At 44.1% G+C, this 18,241-nt stretch overlaps 1 protein-coding gene across 2 annotated transcripts; it reads right to left on the bottom strand.

The window, feature by feature from the left end:
- Window positions 1-1,093: 1,093 nt before the first annotated feature.
- Window positions 1,094-17,277, bottom strand: LOC113014711 (gastrula zinc finger protein XlCGF8.2DB-like). 2 transcript variants are annotated; one of them, XM_026156415.1, is made up of 3 exons: window positions 17,129-17,187; window positions 3,280-3,354; window positions 1,094-3,011 (listed from the first exon to the last, which is right to left on the bottom strand). In XM_026156415.1, exons 2-3 carry the CDS (start codon window positions 3,302-3,304, stop codon window positions 2,020-2,022), a joined length of 1,017 nt encoding a protein of 338 aa, XP_026012200.1. In that variant the 5' UTR covers window positions 3,305-3,354; window positions 17,129-17,187; the 3' UTR covers window positions 1,094-2,019. The 2 variants fall into 2 exon arrangements, with proteins under 2 accessions (XP_026012200.1, XP_026012199.1); XM_026156414.1 differs by lacking the exon at window positions 3,280-3,354 and having other exon boundaries at window positions 17,129-17,277.
- Window positions 17,278-18,241: the final 964 nt, after the last annotated feature.

Consider the following 18,241-nt stretch of genomic DNA (forward strand, 5'->3'; position numbering starts at 1 on the left):
CTGTTTTTCACCGGGTGCATTTGTTTGTCCTCGTTTTTCTAACGAGGATCATAATTTACTAAATAAACGTCAAATTCAAGAAGACCCAAAAGCAGCGACTGAGGCCATAAAGTCTTAACAGCTCATAGGTCGATGCAGATTTCTATAGACTGACATCTTTGCAAGTAATCGCTCCCTGCTGGCCGTTAGAAAGATTACATGGTGCTTCCACGCTGGCTTTACTGTTATTATACAGTAATAACAGTCTGAGCGCCTCTGCGTGATAACCACGTTCTTTCTTCCTGCTGCCAAAGCTCACCTCAGCCAAAACTAAACATGAACACAAAGATCACTGCAGGTCTGTGGACTCTGCGTTTGGGTCCCTTTAGAGATCCTGAACACCTTTAATTATAAATACATTCTGTACTTTATTCAAGGTTTGTTTTGTCTTTTGTGTTTTTGTTCTCGTGTCGGTGCACTGGGCATTGCGGAAAATTGAGAAATACTTTTTAAAAACCTTTGTTGGGTTGTTTTTTTGTTTGCTTTATGCAGGCTTGGAGTTCAATTGTTTTTCTTTCTTTTCTTTTTTTTCTTTTTTTGTAGTAGCAGATCGCCTCACAGGTGAAACGATGATATTTTGGGGTAAAAGCTCTTTTCAGAGTTAATAAAATGCCTGGAATGTTACCTTTGCTGCGATCTATTAGGCCTCATTTATGCAGAGGAACGTTTCGTCATTCACTGTGAATTTGTTCCCTTTTTTTTTCATTTTTGATATTAAAATAAATACTTTTGTCATAAAAGACTCTGCTTCTGATTTTTACTTGTAGAATTAAAATATTTTAATGTCAGTTTTTCAAAAGCTGCAGATTGGTTTTTATGTCTTTCTTTCAGGTACTTTATCAGCTGGTTTATGTCATGGCGTTAGCTCAAACCCACAGATGTTGCTTCATGTTGTTTGCCCCTTGAATAATTTACAAAAATCTGAATGTTTCATTTAGTCTTTAACAGCTTCACTTAATTATGAACGCAGTGCAAATAATTGTTCTGTATAATGTTTCAGAGGAGTGGTGTAATATTCAATGTAAGAAACAAATTATTAAATTATTATTAAATTATTATTAAATTATTAACGTAAAGCAGCAGAAAAAACATGAAAAGAAAGATCGAGAGACAAACGTCTTCTCCTGGACAGGTGAGCTGCTTCCTTTTCCCATGATGCCTATTGTTACACCCTACTTAAAAGCAAGGTTGTATCTGGGGTGGGGTGTGACACAAAGTGAAAAGAAAACTATTAACTGCCACAAAGTTAACGTGGCAGTTAAAACTATTTCACAACCAAACGACCCAATGAGGCCCAAAATCCACTGTGGTTCACAATTATCTCTGTAAAGGCACACCTTTTTTGCCCGAACCACTGTAGCCCACATCCCAGAGAAAAGCAAAGGAAAAGGGGGCGTGGCATTTTGAGGCGGCAGTCTTGATGCAGTGCTGACGAGCTGCACCGCATCTCAGCTGCAGCTTGTGAGGCAGACCTGGAACACAGGAGGAGGAGAAAGAGCTCTCTCACACGGGGAGACCCCCGGTCAGCGACCAAAACACCTATCAACAAACTTATCTTTGCTGTATGTGGCTAATAGCTTAGCATTCTGCTAACTATGATCACTAGAGTCTCGAGCCTCACTTGTACAGAGACGCCAATAATAAAGTTTTTCCTCAGCTGGTTTCTCACCATGTGGGGAAAATCGATTTAAAACATGAACATCTTGGTGGTGCGCAGAGAACTTCTGTTTCAGATGGAGTTTTGTCCTCACCATCACTGTGAGGAAAAATTATATCTCAGGATGTGAAAAAATAACACAATTTAGTTTCATCTTTAGGAGAAAAGTGAGGGAGCCGGACCCTAGATAAAGTGTCTCAGGTACATGGATGCAACGAGTCAGTCATACGAGGTAGTGGTGTAGCTGGTGGACGGTTTTGTGTCTATGTTAAAATGAGACCAAACCTACACCCTGTTTAGCTCCTGGTTGATTCGGAGCTTCATCAGTCTGCGGAGCAGCTGATGTTCTTTCCTGTGATAAATGACTTTCTCACGTGAGTCGTCATGTGCTTTTTCACATGTGTGACGTTATAAAATCTTTCCCCACACAGCGAGGAGCTGAAGGCTTTCTCTTCAGCGTGACTCTTCAGATGCTGTTTGAGACTCCGGCTGTGAGTAAATCTTCTCCCACACTTGGAGCAGCTAAAAGCTTTTTGTCCCGTGTGGATCAACATGTGAGAATTGAGGTCGGCGTTGCGGCCGAATGTTTTGCTGCACCTGGAGCAGCTGTAGGGTTTTTCTCCCGTGTGGATGCACAGGTGTTGTTTCAGATTCCCGCTGTGTGTGAACGTTTTACTGCAGAACTTGCAGCTGAATGGTTTCTCCCCCGTGTGAGTCCTCCGGTGGTTTATTAGCGTTGTCTTGTCTTTAAAGCTTCGTCCACACTCAGAGCAGCTGAACGGTTTCTTTTCCGTGTGAATCCCCATGTGTCTCTGCAGGTTTCCACTGTCCACAAATCTTTTTCCACACTGAGAGCAGCTGACAGGTTTCTCTCCTGTGTGGGTTCTCAGGTGTCTGCTCAGATTTCTGCTGTGACCAAATTTTCTCCCACAGACAGAGCAGCTGAATGGTTTCTCATCAGCATCACCTGATGCCCGAGGCGCTGCAGGTTCACGGCTCTGCTCACACTCATCAGAATCACTGACGTCTGTGTCTGAAGAGCCTGAAGTTTTCCCGTCAGGCTGTAGATCTGGATCAGGCTCTGGTCCTCCCACAGAGTCACTGACCTCCTCAGTCTGTCTGTGATAAAGCTGTAAGGATTCAGGTTTCTCTTCACCCTCCTCACTCTTCACAGAGGCAGGGCTGGAAGTGAGCTGGGCGATGACAACCTCCTCCTGTTCGTCTTTAATGTCTGGGTCCTCCCGGTCCACACTGGAGCTCCACTCCTGCTCCTCTTTTTCACCAATGACCACTTTTTGGACACCCAGAGGTAAACCTGAAACACAAACATTAATATTGAGTTCATTTTGTCCTGAAACCAATTAATATGACTTTTAGGGGTATATATATATATATATATAGCTCGTATTTATTCAGGACTTGTTTTCAGTTGATCAGCTTTTCTCCTGTCTCCTCACCTGCTCTGTGCGCTGGTGGGAGGAGCTAAGTGGAGGTGACATACCATCAGAGAGAAGCTAGCGTCATGCTAGTGTTAGCTTATCATCAGCAGCGAATCTGTTTCCAGCAGCAGCAATAAAACTCACCTTCTTTTCTCGGTTCCAGTTCCATCTTTAAATCAACTTCCGGTGGTTCACAGTGTCGGGCCACCTATATGTGTACTTTTAAGGAAAAAACGACACAGTAGGAGTAGGTATTGATTTATAAATACTACTGTGTTTATAAACTAAGCTGTAGTGTTTGCACAAACCAAACACTAAATAAGAACTCATCACTGTGCAATAGACATTTAGCGGAACCTAGCTAGTTCTATCTAACTGTCTGTATGTCTCTAACTAACTTGGCAGCCTGTTCTCTTTGTCTTGATAATACTTTCTTTAACGATTGAAGACATTTTGGGGTCAACGTAAAAGAAAGGCAGATGTGAAATGTAAAATTTAGGTCAGAGGTTAAATGTGACAAGGTTTCTATTTATTGACAACAAACACTTCCAAGAGTCATAGTTTCTGAGTTATAAGGCTTTTTGTCAGTTGTTTGTCAGTCCTTTGAAGAAAATATAATCTGATCAAACATTATTCAGCTTTAAATATTGTTCAGCTTTAAAGTTACTGTGCAACTGTGTAATAAAAATGTGCTCACGACTTTGGCCTTGAGAGCGATAAGAAGCGATCGCCTCATCCTGCAGGTGCAAGATATCTGCAAGCGAAGAGACTAGAACACCCAAGGCCGCTTTCCTTTTATGGAGTTGTTTTTCTGCTAATGCAGCACTTTCCTCACAACCCCCTCCTGTAAGTTTTAGAGAATATATACCCATCCTCACAGCAAATATGAGGAATCTCCTGATGTGAGCTGTGTTGAGAGGTTGTCTCTGCCTCAATAAAAGTTCACTGATTCCCCATCTGCAGCAGGTGTCCGGTTGTCTTCATTCTCCGCCAGCCTGGTTAAGTCAATTCCTCCTTAACATCTAAAAGAACCTATTTAATGAAGGAAGACGGGTTCACTTTGTGTTTAATATTATTCTATTGCTGTTGTTGTTTTTTTTATATCCTTCAATTGGCGTCACGGAACAGGATCCGCTCCAGGGCAACTGGAACGGATGGGAGGACATCGGCAGTGGTCTGAGTGAACGGAGTTTGGACAAAAGCTGTGTGCACACAAAAACAAGGTAAGCAGACCTTTTATTTCTGCTATATTGAACATTATAAAAATACTTAGTGTCCAAACTCCTAGTAATTCATAACCAAAATTGTCTGGCTTACTTAAGGCTTGTTGAGAATCAGACAAGTGAATAAGAGATAAGTGAATAAGAAATAAGTGAATAAGTGAATAAAGATAAGAGTGAACTGAGGTCTGACCACGGTTGCAGCCGACGGGTTGCTCTCCGGTGTCGGATAAATACCTCAGTGCAGGTCTGGGACCTTGAAAGGGTTTATTAGTAACGCCTTTCTAAACAAATTAAAAGGTTAAAGGCCTTGAGAATATTTTTTAGTAATATTCTCTAAACTACAGAAGGGTTAGGAAGGCCCAGAGGACTTTATTAGAAAAGATCCTCTAAAACTTAAAAAGGAGAAGTACTGGTTGGAGTCCAAAGGAGGGGTCCCTTTGATCAATAGGAGAAAACGGATCTCTTCTTAAAACCCCGATGATTTTAGTGTTTTAAATGTTTTGATGTTCTGTTTGATATTGGACACACATAAATACACGCTGAATGCTTGCTGTGGAACACTGGGCAGGACAGTTTGGTTCTCCGTTGTTCACAGATTACACAATTAAAGGAACTAGGTTCCTCTTTTGGTTAAAATAATACACCACACATAGAATTTTTTTTACACATTTATTACATACATAAGGAGGGTAATGAGTGACTGCAGGTAATGTATGAAGTGTGAATGAGACGTGTGAACAAGGTGACAACCAACTAGCACCCCTATCAGGAAGCTCTAGGCAAGGTTACCCGCCAGACTCCGGTTTGGTAGAAGCTTGGTAACACCTGAAGGGATATTTCAGTGCTGACTCACCTTTAAAGCAGCGCCCCAGCTGTTAGTGCCTAACATAGGCAGAAACCCAGCTGGCCCAAATTCTCCTTTAAAATCAATAAAAGAACACTCCTCCATTGACAGTAAAATGGATGGAGAATTAGATCGAGAAACTAATGATGATGGTTGGGGTCCCGGTGTTATTCTTAGCACATTGGGAGAACAATTAACATGTGTTGAGACAGTCATCAACTCCACACACCAGCCTAAAGAAGCAAAAAAGCAGAAAGAGTCATTGAGGAAAACAGCTGAAAGGTTAATGAAAGAAAAGGGAAAGGACGAGGGGAGTAGTGGTAACTGGGGAATAATTTGGCAGAATAAGGCTATGCAGGCAAAAGAGAAAGAGGAAGAAGCCAACTCAGCAGCAGCAGGTGCAGGTGTGATGAGCGGGGTGAGACACAGAAAGGAAGCAGATAAGCACGCAGGCCGCAAAGCTAAATTTAATCACTGGGTGTGTTTATGGGAAACTGCAAAACCACACATGAAGAAAAATAGGTCTCAGCCACCTCCCTATTCTGCCTCAACTCCTCCCTCAGCAGGCATATATCCGGTACTTAATATCTCTGGTGGAATAATGACTATTGGAGAAGAACCGCCCGTAGCTCCAACTCCCATAGATACCAAGCATTTTTGCCCAGGAAGCTCCTCTCTGTCGGCGACATCCTCAGCTAGTAGTAGAGCCCCCTCTTCCATGTCCCATTGTTTTGGAACCGGATCTGAGGGCCTAACTGACCCATTTGCGAGCGCACCATTTGCGGTTCGAATGAACAGACAGGAACCCACTGAACAACAATTAACTGATCAAGAAGCAGCATTACGCAGCTGCTTAAATGAACATAGGTCAGTGGTCCAGGTGAAAAATCGTGTTGCGTCAGCCCCTCTTTCCCGGTCCAACCCCTTTGCCAGCACTCCTGTCGCTGTTAAGGGAGATCTGACCGCTACTGCAAAAACTGAGCCTGGCACTTCACCAAATGTCACAGTTACCATGTCTTTGGTGGGCCGTCAGGATCCGGAAACACAGATGAGTTTAGCCCACGTTTTTGCTGACACTGATACCCCACCAGGCGGGGAAGAAACTGAGGATACTGATGATGAACTCAGTGACCTTAACCATACACCCCCCTCTACCCCTCCCAGTTTAGGATATCAGACTAGATCTAAGGGCCCTGTGCCTCAGCCTCCAGGCATGTTTCCCCTGGTCCAGACTAAAGCGCAACGTAGACCAGTGTATCAACCTTATTCATTCGGAGATGTCCAGGCCCTAGTGGACAAACTCCCTGACATAATGGAGGGAGGGAATGCCTGGTTGGCTGGTTTGGATAAATACACAGCTGGACAGGACCTCGCACTGGGAGATTTTAGAGCTATTATAACTAGGTGCACATCCCGATCTCAGGCAGCGGACCTGGAACAAAATGCGGGTACTACCACGCATGAGAACGAGGTGCCACTAATGCAGGCCTTGAGGTTTATTGGACCGGCCCTGCGCAAACAATTCCCACCCAAAAATCAAGGCACCTTACAGAAATTTAAATGGGAGGGAAAGCAAAATCCCACCCATTATCTAAATCAGGCTGTTGAAGACTGGGTGAACCATACAGGTCATCACCCCAGTAGGACTTGTTCACAGAGCATGTGGTTTAGAAGGGCGGTGCTGAGGGGCATTCCGGAGTCAGTAAGCCAGAAAATGGAGGATAATCCTGATTTGCAGGACTGTGACTTTGCAATCTGGAAGAAACATTTGATTTTTAATCTTAACAAAGTGCAGATTAAGTCTGAAGATAAAGCGGAGAGCGTCGAAGATTTACAGTTGCAACTGTTGAAGGTTCAGCTGCAGAAAGCTAAAAACGACCTGGGTGGAAAAGGTGACAAGCCTAAAAAGCAGCTTGTGGCCGCTGCAGCTCCCCCTCCTGGTCCAGTTGCCCCTGATTTGTATCCGAACCCATGGCCAACTGATCCACAGCCCCCTCAGTATGGTGCTTATCACTCACCGGCCCCTTATGGGCAGAGAGGTTCCCCATTTGGAGGAAACAGAGGTGGTTTCAGGGGAAGGGGTCAGATGGGAGGTGGTAGGGGAGGCCAGATGTATGTTTGTTTTCGGTGTGGACAACCTGGACACTGGGCTAAAGCGTGCCCTTTGAACCCGGCTGCTGGAAGAGGCAGGGGAGCCCGTGGTGGGCCCTATCAGCATCCTGGCCACAGAGGTGGACCTCGTGGTGCTTTAGTTGAAGTGCCCCCGGCCCCACAGATGCCTGTGATGGGGTGGGAGTACTACGAGGGTGGTCCCCAGCTATAGGACACCCCACAGACTGCCCAGGACGGTGAAGGGACAACGGCGGACCCTATGCTGTCCATAACTGTAGATAGAAGAAGAAGCAGCTTTTTAGTGGACACTGGAGCTACGTACTCCACCATTAAGGATGTTGCTCGTGAAAGACTTACTGACACAGTGATTACAGTGGTGGGCATATCTGGGGAACCTAAAACTCTGCCTTACACCGTGCCCCTCCCCACAACGGTTGGAGATCAGACCTTGTTACACAGCTATGTTCGTTCAAAACAGGCGCCTGTGAATTTACTGGGAAGAGACTTGTTGATTAAATTAGGAGCCACAATACTCTGCTCTTCACAAGGCCTAACTGTGACTCTCCCTACTGGGGTTGTGCTTCCCTGTTCTAATGGGCCAGAGGGAGGTGGTCAGTTTCTGCTGCAACCCTCCTCCTGTTTGACGGACTCTGCTGACATCTACTGGGCATTATTGGAAGTTGAAACACCTGCTGAACCAGGAGTTTGTGCTGCTTTTCAGCAATGGCGGCCGTGGCTCTCACTCCTACATCCTTATGTCCCTCCCCCTGACCCACCTCATGTTACACTGTTTTATGACAGGCATGACACCACCTGGTACCAGCACATGTTCCAAGAGCAGTGTGAGGGGCGGGCTTGGTCTCTGAACATGTCGTGCATTTTTGCGGCACCGGAGGGAGTGGCAGCAGCGGTTACTTTTACAACAGATCAATTACAGTGGTACATGATGTCTGATGAGGCAGCTCCCCATGTGTCACTGGCCTTACATCCTGGACACCAGGCTAAGGAGCTGGGTGGAATGGTTAAACGTTCCCTTGCGGCCACTGACTGGACACCTACAAAACTCCCACAGGTTTTGTTTTCTCCATCTACCAAGACATACCAAATTTTAAATGATTGCTTTAATTCCTCAACACTGCAACATGGAGTGGTCAGCGGGTCACATGGCAGAGAACACACAGACCACTGTGATGCTGCGCCTTTACTCGACTCTCTTCCAGATTGTTTGTGGTCCCTTGGACCCACAGATGTAGGTTTAGTTGATGTGGAGCCAGTCTCTTTTCAACTGTCATCTGCTACCCCTTTGTGGCAGCCTCAGTACCCACACAGACCGGAGGCTGAGGCTGGGATTGCAGAAACAATTTCTGGTTTGGTCACTGCCGGTGTCTTGGAGCCCTCCTGCTCTAAGTGGAACACGCCCATCCTACCCGTTGAGAAAAAAGGCACGGGGAAGTTCAGAATGGCACATGATTTGAGAAGGATTAATGCCTTACTTGGCACTCCTACTTTGCCTGTGCCTAATCCTTATGTTGCCTTGACCAACCTCCCACCATCTCATGCCTGGTTCACCTGCATTGACTTGGCTAATGCCTTTTTCTGCCTCCCACTTCGTGAGTCACTGCGTGACATTTTCTCATTTACATTTAGAGGCCGACAATGGCGTTACACTCGCTTACCACAGGGATTTGCCCTCTCCCCAGGACTGTTTAATCAGTGTTTGAAAGAACTTTTACAAACCAGCCCACTACCATCTGACTGTATGTTAATACAATATGTGGATGACCTTTTGCTGTCTGCCCCCACGGCTGACATCTGTTTGGAGGCCACCAGAGTGGTGCTTCAACACCTGGCCAACACAGGTTTTAAAGTGAGCAAAAACAAACTACAGATTGCAAGAAAACAGGTTTCTTTTCTAGGCCGCATGGTCTCACAGTCCGGTATTTCCTTGTCCCCAGAACACAGGAACTCAATTTTGCACCATCCAAAACCTCTAACTGTAAAAGACATGTTGTCATTTTTGGGCCTGACTGGTTACAGCAGGACCTATGTCCCAGACTATGTTGGCCTTACTTCCCCTTTGCGCGCTTTGGTAAATGAACAAGGCATGAGAAACCTCTCTGCTCCCCTCTCATGGACTACAGAAACAGAACAGGCGTTTATAAAGTTAAAACAACAGCTTTCTGTCGCCTCTGACCTTGCTGTGCCAGATTATGCTTTGCCTTTTCATCTTCATGTTTCTGGAACTGGAACCCATATCAATGGTATCCTGTTCCAGAAAAAAGGGGGAGAGAGAAAAGTGTTGACATATGTAAGCGTAATGCTTGACAACACTGAAAAACGCCACCCACCGTGCACACAACACGTTTCTGGACTTGCAAAAATCATTCAGAAAACAGCACACATAGTGATGAACCACCCACTAAAAATTTTGACATCACACAGTGTGGTGGCCTACGTCTCCTCACAGGCCTTCACACTCACTTCACTCAGGCAGAGACGCCTCAGTACCATTTTGGAAGCACCACACATCACCTACTCACATGAAGGCATAAACATGGCTGATCACATGGGATCGGGGCAACCACATATGTGTGAAGAGGTTGTGCAGGTACAGGAGAAAATCAGGCCAGATTTGCAGGCAGAACCTCTAATGGATGCAGAAAAAGATTGGTTCACAGATGGATGTTGTTTCAGAACTGAAAGTGGAATGTTGAAGGCTGCATGGGCAATAGTGGAACAGACAGACATGAGATGGAAAACAGTGAAAGCAGAGCAGTTGACAGGACAACAGTCTGCACAGAGAGCTGAACTGAGAGCGGTGATTGAAGCCTTAAGGATGGGAAAGGGACAGAAAGTGAATATATACAGTGATTCAGCTTATGCTGTGGGAGCAGTGCATGTGGAGCTCAAGCAGTGGCTAAGAGCTGGTTTTTTGACAGCCAGCGGAAAGCCTATTAAACATGAGATGGAAATGAGGGAATTAGCGGAAGCACTGTTGTTACCTGTTAAGGTGGCAGTGGTAAAATGCAAAGGACACAGTGCCGGATTGGATTTAGTGGCATTAGGTAACAAACAGGCCGACTTAGTAGCAAAGCAGACAGCTGGTTACTTACCCTCCCTGATTATGGTAATGGACCCAGAAGCCACACCCCCTCCAGAAAGACCACCCATACAACTAGGCCTAGCCACAATCAGAGAGTTACAGGACAAAGCCAGCCCCCAGGAAAAATCATTATGGGTAACAAGAGGGGCCACAAACACAGATGTTTGGCGTGGCCCAGATGGAAGGCCCATTCTACCGCCAGGGGTCAGACAGACAGCAATGGAAGAGGCACATGGAGTGGGGCATGTGGGACCTGCACAAATGATGAGGAACTTAGCCGCCTGGTGGCACCCTTATCTAAAAGACATGACGAAATACATGGTTAAAACCTGTAAGGAGTGCAACCAATTTGGAATCAAGCCCGCCCTCAAGCCAATAGCAGGGTACTTCCCCATCCCACTTTGCCCAGGGAAAGAAATAATCATTGATTACACAGACATGGTGGACAGAGTGGGTGGTTACAGGTACCTGCTGGTGGCTGTGGATGCATTTTCAGGTTGGCCAGAAGCCTGGCCGACAGCAAGTGAAAACAGTAGAACTGTGGTGAAGTGTCTGATTAATCATTATATACCACAGCATGGGTTTCCCGAGGTCATAAGGTCGGACAATGGTTCACATTTCAGGAACCACGATCTGCAGAGGGTTGAAGCCGCATTAGGTTTGAAACATAAGTTTGGCTCAGTTTACCACCCCCAGTCCCAGGGGAAAGTGGAAAGGATGAATCAAACTCTAAAAACTAAATTGGCTAAAATCTGTGCACAGACCAAATTAGATTGGGTTAAGGCATTGCCTCTTGCATTAATGTCCATAAGATGCTCAGTAAATCAAACCTCTGGTTACACTCCATTTGAGTTGGAGCATGGCAGGCCTTTTCCTGGCCCCTCCTCTCGCCTGTTAATGTCGGATGAAGCTGATTCAGACCTCGATCCGAGGACATATTATAACATGCTCCGCAGTTTTGTTGCCCAGTATTCCTCACAGGTCGCTGAAAGAAACCAGCAAGAGCTGAAAGAGGTGGCTACACCTGGAATGGACTACGTCCTCCTGAAAGTCACAAAGAGAAAGTGGGCTGAGCCTCGCTGGACAGGCCCTTACCGCATAACAGAGCGGACCTCCCACGCTGTCAGGCTCGAAGGGAAAGGTGACACCTGGTTTCATTACACACAGTGCGCTGCTGCCACCGAACCAGGAAGAACCTTAAGAGAGGTGCAGAAGGACCTGTCAGAAGGAGCTGCAACAGCATCACCAACCACTTGAGGGAGCCAAAACTCAACCTACAAGCCGGCTGGTTACAAAAGGGGGTGTTCTTCATACTGAACTAAACATTTTTTTTATTTTTAACATCTTTTATGACTTTGCTTTTATATTGGCTTGAGTTTTTAAGATTTACATTTTACATTGCAATAGTTTTAACCGCTGAAAGCTCATTTAAAGTTGTGTCACTGATACTTTTTGTTGCTCTTTAACTCCTAGAACACGCCCTTGGCGAGGTGGGGGGAACTGGACCACCTTTCTGTGCCCCATCATCCTCTATTAGACGACATCCAAGCTAAGTAAACATGTCTTGGCCCTTTCCCCCTGAAATGACAGGCAGGCAAAGATGTTGCGTCTTTGTTTGCTTCCTGGCCCTGGGTCTCATTCCCATTGGCATAATCCTGATCTGTGAAGGGCCCCCGACACTTCTGACACTTTCAAGTTCAAAAGCTTCGCCCCCTTCTGACAGTCCCAATCTGACAAATGCAGCCCCTAGGGTCTTGCCCACCACTTCCTCTCCAGTTTTGCCCACGCCCGATCCATTTAGAAAAAAACGACACACGGTTACCTCCTGCACCCCAAGTACGACTAGAATGATTACTCTCTGTGTCCCCAACAATAAAAGTTGGGTAGTCGAAATAGATTTCGCGAGCTTCCCAGTCACTCCCGTCACCAAAGACCAAGGGGGGGATCTTTTTAACCTTGCAGTACATCTCTCCTCCTCAGTGTGGTATATAACCCTGGGAGGTTGGCATCAGTGGAAGTGGTCCAGTTTAGTGTCAGAAACGGACCTCGATTGGTCCAAGCACTCTAGGGGTCAGGCTTTGCACTGGAGAAACCAAAATATGCTCAGAATAGCAAAAAAACCGGATCTTTCAGGCTTAATTTTTACCCTAAAGGATCTGGCCTTGACCTCCTGTCAACAATTTATACTTGCCCCTTGGACTGATCGCACCGCCCTGTATTGGCAAATGGAAATATGCCCTAGCGTTGGTGCAGCTCCAAGCTCTGTAGTTAAAGATGATAACCCCACCTTTAATGGCCCTCCGGTGACATATACAAACGGGGGGAGAAACGGCCGAATACGCATTGTAGACACAAATAAAATGTCTAAAGATGACCTCTTCCAAATTCTAACCGGTATTTCTGGAGCAACAAACAACTGGTTACTACTAGCTGAACAAGCTGCTGACAAGACGGCTTCCGACTGCATAGTTTGTATGGGAGCCCGCCCCACTTTACGGGTGGTACCGGCGCCAGTCAATAGTGCATGCCTCCTGCATCTTATGAACAATACAAAACGAGGTCATTGCTCATATCTGGAAAACCACTTTCCTAAAACTCAACGCTCGGTCTCTAATAAACCACCTTTCTTTTCTTCAGATGTAGCTGTGAACAATTTCACTTGTATTAACCTGACTGGCAATGCAGTAAAACTAGGTAGCTTGAACTCTTCTTGGTGCACTGAGATGACGGTTATGAAACCAAACTTCCGACCTACGGCTAGGGCTGATTTGTGGTGGTGGTGTGGCAATAACAAGTTATATGATGGTTTCCCTCGGGATGCGTCAGGTCTTTGCGCTCTTATAACTCTTATTTTACCTGTTTTAGTCACTCCAGTAGATCTCTCTATAGAAGTACACGAAGTTGGCCTCCCATCCTCCTCTGAACGCCGCTCTAAACGTTCTCTAATCCCAGGTTCAGCTCATAATCCAACCTATATTGATGCTGTAGGTATACCCCGTGGGGTCCCCGATGAATATAAACTGCGAGACCAGGTTAAAGCAGGATGGGCCTCGATACTTTGGATGGTTGAAATAAATGCGAATGTAGACAGAATTAACTACATTCACTTTAATGTGCAACTGCTGGCTAATTACACTCGAGATGGTTTTGAAGCTGTGCATGCACAGTTATCTGCCACTTCCCTAATGGCTTTCCAAAACAGGGTCGCAACGGATTTTCTCCTCGCAGAAAGAGGCGGAGTCTGCAGCCTTTTTGGTCAGGAGTGCTGTACCTATATCCCCAATAACACAGCTCCTGATGGTTCCCTCACTAAAGCTATTACTGGTCTCACAGCTCTTACTGTTAAAATGAAGGAACACTCGGGCGTTGATACTGCCATGTGGGACTCTTGGCTTAACATGTTTGGCAAATATAAGGCCCTTGTAGCTTCCATCCTAGTTTCCATCTCAGTTTTTGTTGCTATCCTAGTCACCTGCGGTTGCTGTTGTATTCCATGCATTCGATCCCTCATCCACAGACTGATTGTTACAGCTCTCACTCCTGAGGATAAGGATCTCGCCCGGCAGATGCCTTTATTGGCTAGTCAACTTCCCACCTCCTCGCCAACGGATGATGAAAACTCTGATCGTGAGGGTGACGAACATTATCGTCTTTCTCTTGTTTAAATTCTTCTAGAATGGTTGTTTCTCTGTGGTGTTTTGTATTAGGCTTGTTATTAATTGTTTCCCTCACCCACTTCCTCTTGAAGGATATATCTGGTTGAACTGTGTCTGGTCGGGTTGTGAGGGTTAAGCGATGTTCTCAGGGTCTCCGGACTTAAGCCTGAGCGAATGTGTACTCCCACCACTGGATATAAATTGTTTTATTCCACACCCCTTCCTCACTTTTTAACATATTCACTTTTGAATGTCCTTAGCAGTTACCGTTCTGAGTTTATTTTACGGTTGATTTATTCTTTCACATTTTCACGTTTATATCTCTCATTATTATAGTATACTCTGTACTCTCCACATTTTTATCATTACTTATGCTTTTTGGTTGCTGAGTTACAGGAACTGTTAATTTTGTGTCACTACCCTGGTTGCACTAACTCGTTGTATCCTTGTGTGCAGGACAGCTGTTACTGCTTTCGTCGGGAACCGAGACTGCTTGCAGCCGACCCCTGGGCAGGGTGGTGCCTGGACTCTTTTCTCCTCATCTGCAATGACAGATAAAGACAAATGATAAGACCCGAGGAGTTTTTCGAGCCAGGCTTCGACACGTCTCTGTGTTCCTTTGAATGTTACTTATGTTTGTGTGTTGACCCATTTAAGATGGGTCAAAAGGGGGATTTGAAGAAAATATAATCTGATCAAACATTATTCAGCTTTAAATATTGTTCAGCTTTAAAGTTACTGTGCAACTGTGTAATAAAAATGTGCTCACGACTTTGGCCTTGAGAGCGATAAGAAGCGATCGCCTCATCCTGCAGGTGCAAGATATCTGCAAGCGAAGAGACTAGAACACCCAAGGCCGCTTTCCTTTTATGGAGTTGTTTTTCTGCTAATGCAGCACTTTCCTCACAACCCCCTCCTGTAAGTTTTAGAGAATATATACCCATCCTCACAGCAAATATGAGGAATCTCCTGATGTGAGCTGTGTTGAGAGGTTGTCTCTGCCTCAATAAAAGTTCACTGATTCCCCATCTGCAGCAGGTGTCCGGTTGTCTTCATTCTCCGCCAGCCTGGTTAAGTCAATTCCTCCTTAACATCTAAAAGAACCTATTTAATGAAGGAAGACGGGTTCACTTTGTGTTTAATATTATTCTATTGCTGTTGTTGTTTTTTTTATATCCTTCACCTTTAAGAGTCTCTAAAAAAGCCGATGTTTCAAGACTTCCCCCGTGTCTTTAGACATGTTTTAGGTTTCATATCTTTCAATATCAAAACCAATCCTACAATGTCAGTAGGTAATGAATCAGTAAAACATTGTGTCTTTTACAACAGGATAGCAGTGTGTTCACCCTGCAGTGTTTAGTCATAAAGTACATTTTTGTTATGTCCTGTCCAGCTTTTGAAGGACATATTTTGCTCATCATTAGGCAAGATTAATTTATATTTTCTGAGCTATTAACTGGAATTACAGGTTCTAGAACAAAGTTGTAGTTTATTTTGTGAATACAGCAAAGCAAAAATGTGCTCAGTGTCACTCTTCAAAACACCAGGAGGAAATATTTAACAAATTAACCAAGTCAAAAAAGCAAGCTCTGTGCAGTTTGGAAAGGCCCAGAGCCAAAACATTTGTCACTAACTGAGAGAATCATCACACAGATGCTACAGGCAGGACCTTTCAAAATAAAGCTCCAAGTGGCAGCACTACCAGGTAATCCAAGCTCAAAGAGATTCTAAGAGTCAGAACAGGTTCATTAAACATTGAAAGAGATTAAATAATTTTAATTATTTTCTATTAAATAAAGAATCAAAAAACCTGATAGTCTGTCATCATCAGTCCACCTGACAGGTGTCTGACTGCAGTTCCTGACCCAAGCGCCCATAAATAACAAGTAAGGAGAGAGAATGTGCTGGTTTCTCAGTGACAAACTACATTTTTTCAGTAAAATAAATGAATAAAAGCCTCCACCAGGACCTTTGAGCGTGACGAAATATTTTATGGAAGAAAAGAATCTACACCAGGAGACCCCAGAGGAGCGGACACTGAGGAGTACACGCCCTTCACCTTCAGCTACAGGGACTAGCTGCTACTGGCAACTGTTGTCCAGATTCAGTGATTCACCTGCTTATTACTAGGGGTGGGTTTTTATAATCAATTTATCAATTAAAATCGATTCTGGCTTGGATAACGTGAAATCGATTCATTAAAATCCTGAATCGATTTTTTAATATAAATTTATTTTGCCCGAAATGCCAGAATCTCACGTGAAACCTCACAAAATTTCAACAACCACCAAACAGCTAAGACAGTAAATGAGAGCAGAAACACGGATTCTGCACAAAGACGTAAACACACAGCGCGGAATCGTGGATCGAATCGATTCTTTCCACGTAGCACTCTATTCTTATTCTCATGTATATATCTCATGTATATCTCATGCACATATCTTTCTACGTAGCACTTTTAATTCTTATTCCTACTTTTATTTTTTCATGTCTATTTAAGTGCTATTTATGACACTATGTTTGCACTGAAGCACCGCAGCAATTTCCTAATGTTGTAAACCTGCTCAACATTTGGCAATAAAACCCTTTCTGATTCTGATTCTGATTCGGGACCTTGTGAATCGGAAACGAATCGATTCTAGAAATGAGTGACGATACCCAGCCCTAGTTATTACTCAGTTATTTGATTACAGGTGCTTCATACGGTCTTGTTAATGTTTTATTTGTTTACATGTTTAGATGCTGTTTGCATGACCTTTGGCCTCTGAGAAAAACATCTTTACAAAAACCGAGTCGCCGTTTGTATTCTTTTTTATTTTTTAATTTAATGCGTGTTGATCATTTATTTATTTATTTTTACAAAAAAAAACTCGTCGTATTTAGTCAAGGGTTTTGTTTTTGGCGATCAGCTTTTCTCCTGTCTCCTCACCTGCTCTGCGCGCTGGTGGGAGGAGCTAAGTGGAGGTGACATACCATCAGAGAGGACCTAGCGCGATGCTAGCGTTAGCTTCTCAGCATCAGTGAGTCTGTCTCCAGTAACGGGGAGTAAACTCACCTTCGTTTCTCGGCTCCAGTTCCGTCTTTAAGTCAACGTCCGGTGGATGACAGTGTCGGTCCAGCTCAGCTCTGTCCACAGAACCGGACTTTGGAGGACTTTCTGGATCCATCTGCTAACCGAGCGCATAATCAAGTCCACTAAAATAAGCGCTGCCACTTCCGGGAAACATTTCAAAATGAAATGATAACAAGCAGACAGATTTACTTCCGATATGCTCCATCAAAATAATTTTTTTTATTTTGGAGTCAATCCCTTAGGTAAATTACTTTTACCTAAATGCAAAAGTCATATTTGCTCCACTCTAGTATCTACAGTCCTGTCCTATTACACTGCAGTGCTCCACTACCTGGTTTAGACACTCAGGTAGGTAAATTAGAGTCCCTAAATGTTCCTCTGACACAATGAGATAGAGAGTCACACATTTCACCACTCTACCACACACAGAAACCATAATTCAAGTGAAAAATAATATGATTTTTGCAAATGTAATGAAACTTTTTTTGCGTTTGTTAGTGTCCAAGAATAATTCAGAGTGAATAATCAGAGATTTCAATCTAATCCACCCATTTTAGGGCGAAGTCTTTAGTTATCAAACATGAGGCAAAGGCTCGGGCGTTAAAGGAATTAAAGAACAAAGCATCTGTGACAAAGCAGATAAGATGAAAAACATCGAAACATTATTTATTAATTAATATTATTTCAGTGTCTTCATCACATAGAGGCAGCTCACCAATTCATTCAGCCCTTAAAGTAGCATTATTCAGTACACATACTAGAAAATCACATTGCTACTACACCGACCTGCACACAATGCAAACTGGTAATAGAGTTGTTTTGAATGGATCGTTAATATAACACCACTTGACAGCCCCACATGCGTGGCACTGTGTAAAAACTGATAAAAGCAGAGCCATTGTGGTAATGACACAATGAGAAAGTAAAAATTATGTGGGATGTTGTGAAATTGTGATGTGCTCATCATTAAGAAAGATTAATTTATATTTGCTGAGCTTTTAACTGGAATTACAGGTTCTGATAAAATCTAGTTAATGTTTACAAAGTGCTACATCAATCAACTATTCTTAAAATATTTAACCCACATAAAGTGAG

Source organism: Astatotilapia calliptera, chromosome 22, assembly GCF_900246225.1.
Source record: "Astatotilapia calliptera chromosome 22, fAstCal1.2, whole genome shotgun sequence".
In the NCBI taxonomy this organism is placed as follows: Eukaryota; Metazoa; Chordata; class Actinopteri; order Cichliformes; family Cichlidae; genus Astatotilapia; species Astatotilapia calliptera.

Excerpts from the sequence above, each read along its gene's own strand:
- LOC113014711 (XM_026156414.1), bottom strand. The coding sequence starts at position 17,240 with ATGGATCCAGAAAGTCCTCCAAAGTCCGGTTCTGTGGACAGAGCTGAG. Across the intron at positions 3,012-17,128 it reads ACTGGAGCCGAGAAACGAAG|GTTTACCTCTGGGTGTCCAA; the intron begins GTGAGTTTACTC and ends TTTGTGTTTCAG.